Below are 10,000 nucleotides of genomic sequence, written 5' to 3'. Positions count from 1 at the left end.
AGCACTTTGAGTGACCCTAGAAAAACCCTACATAAATGCGGCCCATTCAGTCGTGCCGTTTGTCGTACCGTTCTGGACCGTGTTTCTCTGGGCCAGGACCAGGGCGGGGAGGTGTCCCGGCTGCACATGGAGCGGCTGTACGTGTTCGCTCTGATGTGGAGCGTGGGCGCCCTGCTGGAGCTGGGGGACCGACGGAAGATGGAGAGCTGGATGAGGGCCAACGTGGAGCTGGACCTGCCCGCCGTCGCCCCCGACAGCGAGGACTGCATGTTCGACTACCACGTCAGCACCGACGGTAGGAGAACACGGTCTGTCAGCTGATCCCCGGAACGGGAAGTCTGGGCATCACAGCAAAACGTACAGAGTAGAACAAGGATTGAAAAAGAGAAATGTATACATTTACATTTATATTTGGGGCATTTGGCAGATGCTTTTATCCAAAATGACTGAATAAGTACATTTGTCAGAAGAAAGAGAAACAATATATCGCTGTCGGTACAGTAAGGATGTTCGTAGAACCGAGTGGGAAAAGAGCATGGTTAATGCATTCCATTAACCATTCAGCGTTCACCCCCCACCAGGCCAGTGGGTGCACTGGAGCAGCAGGATGGAGGAATACGTCTACCCCTCGGACTGGACCCCTGAGTACGGATCCATCCTGGTGCCCAACGTGGACAACGTCCGGACGGACTTCCTCATCCAGACCATCGCCTCGCAGGGCAAGGTGCGTACGGAATCCACCTGAGTACAACAAGAGAGAGGATAGAAGAGTCGTAGGACTATTAGAAGTCGTTTGGATCCAAAGATGCCATGGTCAACAGACAAGGTTGACAAACCAAAAAAACAGCATCCCTAAGATATCCTCCATTGTTCCTCTTCTTGTCCTGTGAGGATGACATCATGGCAGTTTCATGCTGCATCGCAATTATTACCGCGACACTGAGGGGGATACCGTCTGCAGTGGAAAACAAAGTACCAAAAGCGCATAGAGTAGAGTGGAGGTGGTACTGTTTCATGGAAGTAAGCCAGCGAGCTGGGCAGGCAAGCATGTTGTGTCTGCAATGCTTATCCTTCCCGAGCTAGAATCACCGTAAATTGGAGGGAAGGTTGGTGGCATTTGATCTCTCACCTGTATGCTGACTGCCACACACACAAACACACACACACACACACACACACACACACACACACACACACACACACACACACACACACACACACACACACACACACACACACACACACACACACACACAGCTCTCCGTGGGAAGGGGGGCAATGGGTCAGACTGCCAGGGCGTTTAGCTTGTAAGTAGAGTATCGACCACATCATTTGGAACCCAAGCAGCCCAGCAACTGGGCTATTGATCATAAGATGTGCTACGTGTCTGTGTCACTGTGTGTGTGTGTGTGTGTGGGGGGGGGATGAGACAGAGACAGAGACAGAGAGAGAGAATATGAGAGTAGAGGGCCATGAAATGAGGGTGGAACAGTATAAATGGAATAAATTAGTGATTCTTGGTTTGCCTCCGCTATTTACAGAAGCACATAGAGTAGCAGACTGTATGCAGTGGGGGGCTGAGATAATGGATGGAGAATAATCACAGTAGTACAGAATTAGAGAAAAGGACTAACTGAGAGAGAGAGAGAGAGAGAGAGAGAGAGAGAGAGAGAGAGAGAGAGAGAGAGAGAGAGAGAGAGAGAGAGAGAGAGAGAGAGAGAGAGAGAGAGAGAGAGAGAGAGAGAGAGAGAGAGAGAGAGAATATTAAAATTCAAACCAGAACACCTCAGGCTTCTTTTACCAACCCTACCACAGAAGTTTAGGAAGTGAGGAAATCACTGTGTCATATTTCTTATTAAGATACAAAGTAACCAACTTCACTCTTTTGCAAAGCTGCATAATAAAACCTTCCTGAATTTGGGTTGAAAGCCCAATTTCCAGTTAAACGTTTTTATTTCTAATCCACCTGTCAAGACACTCAAGGCTCTTATGTTTTGCGTACATTTTCTCCGCTTTTTTTAGGTGCGTAAATAATACTCTTTCTGTTTGTTACTTTTTGTTGCACAATTGTCAACGAGTATCTCTTCCATGTATGCTTCTTTGTTGATGTTGTTGCCGTTTTTCCCTCCTCCTTCCCCTGTGACAGGCCGTGCTGCTGATCGGGGAACAGGGCACCGCCAAGACCGTGATCATCAAGGCCTACATGTCCCGGAGCGACCCAGAGACGCACATGGCCAAGATCCTCAACTTCTCCTCCGCCACCACGCCGCTGATGTTCCAGGTAGCGCTAAAACCTCAGGTCCAGTCTCCCCACTATGGCTGAGGTCTCGGTCAGCCTTATGCCCTGGTTTTGTCGTGCTCTCTTTCTCTCCAGGAATCCCAGTTGTCTGTTAGCTCGTAATAAATTGTTATCGACTGGTACGATGCGGCGATCGATTCTCCCAGACCCCCCCCCCGTGCTCCGCCTATGATTAATAAAGGCAAGCCCAGGGGGCTGTAGTGTGAATGTTTATTTATTTATTCATTTGTTGAAGTAAAGTGTTATCGCGGCTGCTGCTGTTGCTTCACAAGGAAGGCTCGCATCGATCCGGCTGTCATCATTAATTAGGCCCGAGCGCAGGATAGATACGAACCCTGATTCTCTGCTTGGTATCCTTTATTCTCCGTCTCTGTGTCTTGTTCCCCGTTTCATGTCCGTTCCCTTGACGTAGGCGTCGATGGACCTGGTCTGTGAACTCTAAAGCAGTGAAGCAGACGTAGTAAATGCTTCCGTTGCTATCAATTTGCTCAATAGGTGTACATTTTTTTATGATCTCATACATTTTGTGGTCCCCATCATTTCAGAGTTCAAAGAGCAAAGAGCAACGGTTAAAATTTGAAATCAAATCCTAATAAAGTTATAATGTTCTTCAAGAACGGTGTGAAGGTGTACAAGGTTTGCGTCATATATTTGCACCTTTATTCGCATCTGATTTGTCGTTTCTCCTTTTGAGTGATTTTTCTCATCCAAAACCAAACAGATGTGTATTCACCGTGGAGTCCCCCTCACGCCCGCTATGTTCTGATGCTCGCTCCCCCTCTAGAGATCGGTGGAGAGCTACGTGGACAAGCGCATGGGCACCACCTACGGCCCGCCCGCCGGCAAGAAGATGGCCGTCTTCATCGACGACATCAACATGCCCGTCATCAACGAGTGGGGAGACCAGGTTTGGCTTTCCCTGAGAATCATTATCCACTTCCAATAATGACTGCTCTTTGACATTACTTATTTACACACAGCACATACCGTCTCTCTATATTCTCTTCTATGTACTATATTTTGTGTTGTTAAGTAGGACAGTATTGCTGACTTTTGGAATAGGGTTGAATATATACTATGTCACTTTTCTAATGCCGCTCAATAATATAACTAGAAAGTTCAGTTAAACGCCCCCATCCACGAGTCAATCCATCCAGAGAATTCCCTATGAATTGTTATGTGTTCACTCACGCTAACTGCACCCGGCGAGCTGGCTGTCGCTTTGCATGGTTGACACTGCCATCGGCGTGTGACTGTATCTACAAATGGGTGAATGTAAACGCGCTATGTGTGGCCACTGGCTAGAAAAGCACTATATAAATGCAGTCCATCTACCATTTCATCAAGATATTACTGTGACTACAACTCAGGCCACTGGATGTCGCTTGGAAGAAAACACATATATTTAATAATTGTCGTATTTCTTATTCACTGTGCTTTGAGTCGTGCTGTAACGCTCTCTTTTCCTTTTTCGCAGGTCACCAACGAGATCGTGCGGCAGCTGATGGAGCAAACAGGCTTCTACAACCTGGAGAAGCCCGGGGAGTTCACCAACATCGTGGACATCGCCTTCTTGGCCGCCATGTGCCACCCAGGCGGGGGGCGCAACGACATCCCCCAGCGGCTCAAGAGGCAGTTCTGCATCTTCAACTGCACCCTTCCCTCCAACACCTCCATCGACAAGATCTTCGGTGAGCCCACACACACCCCGGACAGCTTGTATCGTACACAACCTCAGTCACCGCACGCTGACGGATCGCCATGCAAACTCTGGTTGCGTTTTCCCGGTCTTTAACGATGTCCTTCGTCGTTAAAGACCTTGAAGATTCAAACGTTGGCGTGTTCTCGGTCTTTAATGGTGTCCTTCGTCGTTAAAGACGGTCATTCTGAGTCCGGAGTCGAACGACCCTTGTTTGGAGAGGAGAGTGTGTAACGCATTCCCACGGGACCTTTGAAAAACACCCTGCATCCACACAGCAAAGTACAGAATTAAAAGGCGAATGGAAAATAATTAAGTAAGAAAATAAGATGACCAATAAAAAGATGGGTACTCGGACACCTCCACACAAACGGTGACAGTGCTAGTCCAGGGCAGCAATAACCATGATCATCTCTTTGGGTTGAGGGCGTACTCCGGTGGTTCACCGGGTAGAGCGTGTACCATCTCCCCTCTCTCTCCCTCCCTCCCATACCTTCCTGTCTACCTCTTCATGAACAAAGCATAAAAATGTATAAAACACATCTTTAAAACGTCTTTGGGTTTGGGTTTGAGCGCCGTCACCGCCCCGCCCCTCTGACCCTCTGACCCCCGTCCCGCCCCCCTCCCAGGGGTCATCGGCGTGGGCCACTACTGCGCCCGGCGGGGCTTCGGCGAGGAGGTTCGCGGCGCCGTGCCCCGCCTGGTGTCCCTGACGCGCCGCCTCTGGCAGGCCACCAAGGCCAAGATGCTGCCCACGCCCGCCAAGTTCCACTACGTCTTCAACCTGCGGGACCTTTCCCGCGTCTGGCAGGGGATGCTCAACACCACCGCGGAGGTGGTGCACTCGCGTCAGGTGAGCGGACGACCCCCCCCCCCCCGAGGGGTGGGAGTGGGAGTTGGTCACTGGTTAGGGGGGGGAACTACTTTTGGAGATCGAAACCCGAGTGCACTTTGGTTCTCTGAATCAATGCAGGGAAGGTCAATGCAGAGTTTGTGAAAGTGGATCGCTGTGGTGTGAAGTGCTTCACGAAATCTCTCTCAAAGTCTCAATCACAAACACCAAATTGCTATGTTGGTACCGTCTGCGTTGGAGGTAGAAGCTAATTTTGACAAATTATACTGGTAAAGGAGGTTTTAGTGAAGCCGGGAGAGCCAATTTGATGGCTTGATGGTTTCATCACCCAGACTGGTATTGTCCTTTGATTGATAAACATATTCTTTAAAGACAATCATGAAGTAGCAAGTTGTTCCGCGAGGCAGGGCAGGTTTAATCCTTCAAACATGAAGGCCGTTCAGTCTAGACACAGGGCTGTGGAACGGCATGTTTATCCCTTACTTGAAGGATTCATGTCTATGAAATGCTTGCAGTATCGACTGGGATTCGCGATGTACTGAAACGTACCTTATAACTACTTATTGCTTATTGCTTATTCAAGTGTCGAAATAGCAAATAACTCAATAATGCTATCCTTGATGAGGTTTCGCACCTGCGTGTGTCGGATTAGAACGCTAGTTCAATCCCCGGCTAGGAGCCGGGGATTGAACTAGCGTTCTTCCGGCCAACCAGCGCTTCCTCCTGAGCTAATAATGAATCCTCCATGAATGTGTGCATAAATAGTGGTACGTCGCTTTGGATAAAAGCGTCTGCTAAAATACCCTAAATGTACATTTTCAAAATAAGAGAGCGTATCCATAACACCCCCTACGGTGACCCCCCCCGCCCCCTCCCCACATCCACTTTTCCTCCCCCCCCCCCCCCCCCCCCCCCCAGGTCCTGCTGTCCCTCTGGAAGCACGAGTGCCAGCGTGTGATCGCGGACCGCTTCACCACGCCGGAGGACGTGTCGTGGTTCGACCAGGCCCTGGCCCAGCTGCTGCTGCAGGAGGACTTCGGCGGGGACGCCGCAAGGAGCGCCGCCGACAGCGCCGACGACTCGTACTTTGTGGACTTCCTGCGAGACGCCCCCGAAGCCACAGGTACTGTGGTTGTGTGTGTGTGTCTGTCTGTCTGTTTTCTGTCTGTCTGTCTGTCTGCCTGCCTGCCTGCCTGCCTGCCTGCCTGCCTGTCTGTCTGTCTGTCTGTCTGTCTGTCTGTCTGTGTGCGTGTGCATGTGTGCGCGCGTGCGTACGTGCGTGTGTGCGTGAATATATATACTGCAAGAATCAGTTGATACCTGTTTTGTATGGCTGTTTGCACGGCTGCGCTGGGAACATTGTTGTGTTGTGTTGGGGAATGATGCTTTATATTAATATACGCAATTAATGTATCGTCGTATGATTCGGGAGTCTACTGCATTTACGTGTGTCATTACATTTCACCCACATCAGTTCAAACGTTTTAAAAAATCTCTCACTACATGTAAAAAGGAAAACGATTCTATACTAAAAATGATGATAAAAAACAAAACAATAGAACTGTAATACTTCAGATATTTTTGTCGAATAGTATTGATTATTGTAATGTTGCCAGGGAGACAGAGGGGTTGAACCTGTGTCAATAATTCCCAGAACAACATGCGATATCCCCTACACCCCACATTAAATATTCATACAATACCTTAATGTAGTTCTCAGGACAGTTGCATGGGAAAACAAAGTCGATCTATGATTTCTTACCCCCTCCCCAGATATCCCCTACATCCAGTGCCAAAGCACTTTGCTAATCAGTTTCTTGGTTCTTGAGTATTACGCTTCACCTGAGACCTCAAAACTTGGCAGTCACATATTAATCAAAAGTCTTCTTCCAAGGATGGGCGGGTTTGGGATCGATCAGAAAAGTTTTCTGCTCAAGTAGCAGCCAAACTTTAATCGAGGCAGCTGGATTTGCGAGATTACCCTCCCGGGAGAACCCATCTTGCCAGACCTCAGGTTATGCGTTTGTGTCTGAAACCATCAGCGTCCTATGATGAACTAAGTGATCTACGTGATAAGTGATAGATAGTGATAGACAGATGGTTCATCCAATCACCTGCCAAGTATAAAGTGCCTGCCCTATCCAAACCGTTTTCAAGGATCACTTCCCAAATGGTTCAGTGTAACAAACCATGTGGCCATGTGTCAGGTTAGCAAAGCTGCTCCCTCCGTACTAGTCCATATTCACCTCTACATCATGCTGGAAAAACACCTCCTTCCCCACTGCAATACGGACACTAAACTACGGAAAACGTCCCTATTGCACTGAACTTTATGTGGGGACACTTCTTGTATCGTGTCTGTGTTGTCTACCACTGGTGTCTTGTTTTCAAGCCGAGGTACAGAACAGTAATGTCCACCTGGATTGGCCGAGCTGTCCTTCCACTTTATAACCAGATTAAATAAGTTGGTTAATACAGCCAGGTCACACACAGGTCAGCAAAGCGACGTAAATAATAATAACGTTTTCATAGTTTCATACGTCACACGTCACGACAACCTTTATCGTGTCTTTATCCTACGCTGCACCAATCCTGGCAGAGCCATCATCGACACTTCCTGCTCACGCACGAACGCACGCACGCGCGCGAACACACACACACACACTGCCACCGACATTGACACACACACACCCACAAACACATATACATAGACACACACACAGACACACACACAGACACACACTGCCACCGACACTGAAACACACACACCCACCCACACATATACACAGACACACACACAGACACACACACTGACACGACACAAACACACACAGACACACACACAGACACACACACTGACACCCACGCAGACACACACGCTGTCAAGTTGACTAAAAACAAACACGGTACCCCCCGGATCCGTGTGGTTGTGTTCCCCCCAGGCGAGGAGGCCGAGGACTCAGACTTCGACATGCCCAAGGTGTACGAGCCGGTGGAGTCGTACGAGAGCTTGACGGAGCGCCTCACCATGTTCCTGGGCCAGTACAACGAGAGCATCCGGGGGGCCGGAATGGACATGGTGTTCTTCAGGGACGCCGTGCTGCACCTGGTCAAGGTATCTTTACACTACATTTACATCAAGGGGCATTTAGCGGACCGAGTACGAGACCCTCATTACCACCCACGTCCCCCAGAGGGACATCTTCGACGACCTGTTGGGTGAGGGGCGGGGAAACGGGGGGGACGGTTTTCGTTTACATTTACATTTAGGGGCATTTAGCTTTTGACGCCTGTATCTAAAGCGACCTACAATAAGTAAAAAATTTCAGAAGAAGAGAAACAACAATGTTTCTCTGTCGGAAAAGTTACGATCTTCATAGAAACAAGTGCCAAGCACATTCACAGCCGTAAAATAAGTACAATACTCACTCACTCACTCACTCACTCACTCATTCGCTCAATCACTCGCATGCACGCACGCACGCACGCACGCACACACACACGCACGCACGCACACACACGCAAGCACACACGCAAGCACACAGATAGGGTAAAAATGATAAGAAATAATGAGCACACAGATGACTCAACGTGTGGCTATGGTGTGTGTGTGTGTGTGTGTGTGTGTGTGTGTGTGTGTGTGTGTGTGTGTGTGTGTGTGTGTGTGTGTGTATGGTGTGTGTGTGCGTGTGTGTGTGTGTGTGTGTGTGTGTGTGTGTGTGTGTGTGTGTGTGTGTGTGTGTGTGTGTGTGTGTGTGTGTGTGTGTGTGTGTGTGTGTGCGTGCAGGTCTCCAGGATCATTCGGACCCCCAGGGGGAACGCCCTGCTGGTGGGCGTCGGGGGCTCGGGGAAGCAGAGCTTGACCCGGCTGGCCTCCTTCATCGCTGGATACAAGCTCTTCCAGATCACCCTGACCCGGTGGGCACACGCCTCCGCGCAGCAGCCCCCACAGAGCGTCCTGATACAGATATGCATTGATTGCCCATGAATCCCACTCATGCGGGGTCAGCGGGTTGAACCTCCGGGCTCTTAAGGCCGTTGGGGATGGTTTGAGCTTACCTCACTGGTTCCTGCTAATTCCTACCAGCAGCCTTAACACATATCACAACATATGGTAGGCATACAGCATCCTACATAGAATCCAACCACCTTATGGGTTTGTTGTTTGATTTAGATGAGGGGTGGCAGGGTGTGTGTGTGTGTGTGTGTGTGTGTTTTAGTTTTTCTGTGTGTGTCTTGTGTGTGTGTGTTTGTGTGTGTGTGCATTTCTGTGTGAGTGTGTTGAGTAAGGGGAAAACCAAATAATGTCTAAATTAATGAAATGGAATGCAATCTCATTTCATTTTGGCGGCCGGCGAAAGCCTTTTCATCGCGTTGTGTCATCACATGATCCATTGTGCGCTCAAGGGTGTGCGTTGCGTTGTTTCCAAGCAGCCCTCTGCTACATCGCTGGATGCTGTAACGTTGTGACTCATCCGCAGTGAGCTACGCCTTGCGACCATATTTCCCCTGTGAGACGAGGGCTTCAGTGGAGTCGATGTGTGTGGCTACAGTGTGCCGCGGTCACAGAATTCATCAATCAAGCTTTCTCTGCTCTTTCTCTGTATCTCTCTCTCTCACTCACTCACTCACTCACTCACTCACTCACTCACTCACTCACTCACTCACTCACTCACTCACTCACTCACTCACTCACTCACTCACTCACTCACTCACTCACTCACTCACTCACTCACTCACTCACTCAAGCACTCTCTCTTTCTCTCTCTCTTTATCTGGTGAGAATCTCTGCTGAGGTATTATGGGTAAAACGTGCTTTTGTCAGTACTCGTGAACCCTTAAGCCCGATATTGATCGTTTTTGAAGGTTCAAGAAGCCTTACCTAAATTGATCGTGGTGCAGAAATAAATAATTCATGATTGAAAATATTGTGTAATTCGTACAGACTTACAGAGCCAGGCCACTTGTCAATTGTGTACTATTTTTTAAATTTAACAATATGGTAGGATAAATTACCCACGATTCTCTCCCCTCCACCTGATCCATATCATTCTGCGGTATAACTAATCCTTTGGCTAAGGGTTGTGCTCTATTTCACACTCCGTCTCTCACAAAATCTCTCTTCTCAACATCCATCTCTCTCTCTCTC

At 48.9% G+C, this 10,000-nt stretch overlaps 1 protein-coding gene across 1 annotated transcript in view; it reads left to right on the top strand.

The window, feature by feature from the left end:
- dnah5 (dynein, axonemal, heavy chain 5) overlaps positions 1-10,000 on the top strand; it is a 144,043-nt gene that overhangs the window by 68,850 nt on the left and 65,193 nt on the right. Inside the window, exons 51-59 of the mRNA XM_056601475.1 lie at positions 97-295; positions 582-724; positions 2,147-2,281; positions 3,084-3,206; positions 3,777-3,990; positions 4,628-4,851; positions 5,770-5,974; positions 7,794-7,966; positions 8,639-8,769. Coding sequence (XP_056457450.1) covers positions 97-295; positions 582-724; positions 2,147-2,281; positions 3,084-3,206; positions 3,777-3,990; positions 4,628-4,851; positions 5,770-5,974; positions 7,794-7,966; positions 8,639-8,769 — 1,547 coding nt within the window. The remainder of the gene's footprint in view (positions 1-96; positions 296-581; positions 725-2,146; positions 2,282-3,083; positions 3,207-3,776; positions 3,991-4,627; positions 4,852-5,769; positions 5,975-7,793; positions 7,967-8,638; positions 8,770-10,000) is intronic.

The sequence above is a fragment of the Gadus chalcogrammus genome, chromosome 11 (assembly GCF_026213295.1).
Source record: "Gadus chalcogrammus isolate NIFS_2021 chromosome 11, NIFS_Gcha_1.0, whole genome shotgun sequence".
Lineage (NCBI taxonomy): Eukaryota > Metazoa > Chordata > Actinopteri > Gadiformes > Gadidae > Gadus > Gadus chalcogrammus.
Note: the sequence above shows the minus strand (reverse complement) of the source record. Positions and strands in the feature narration are given on the sequence as shown.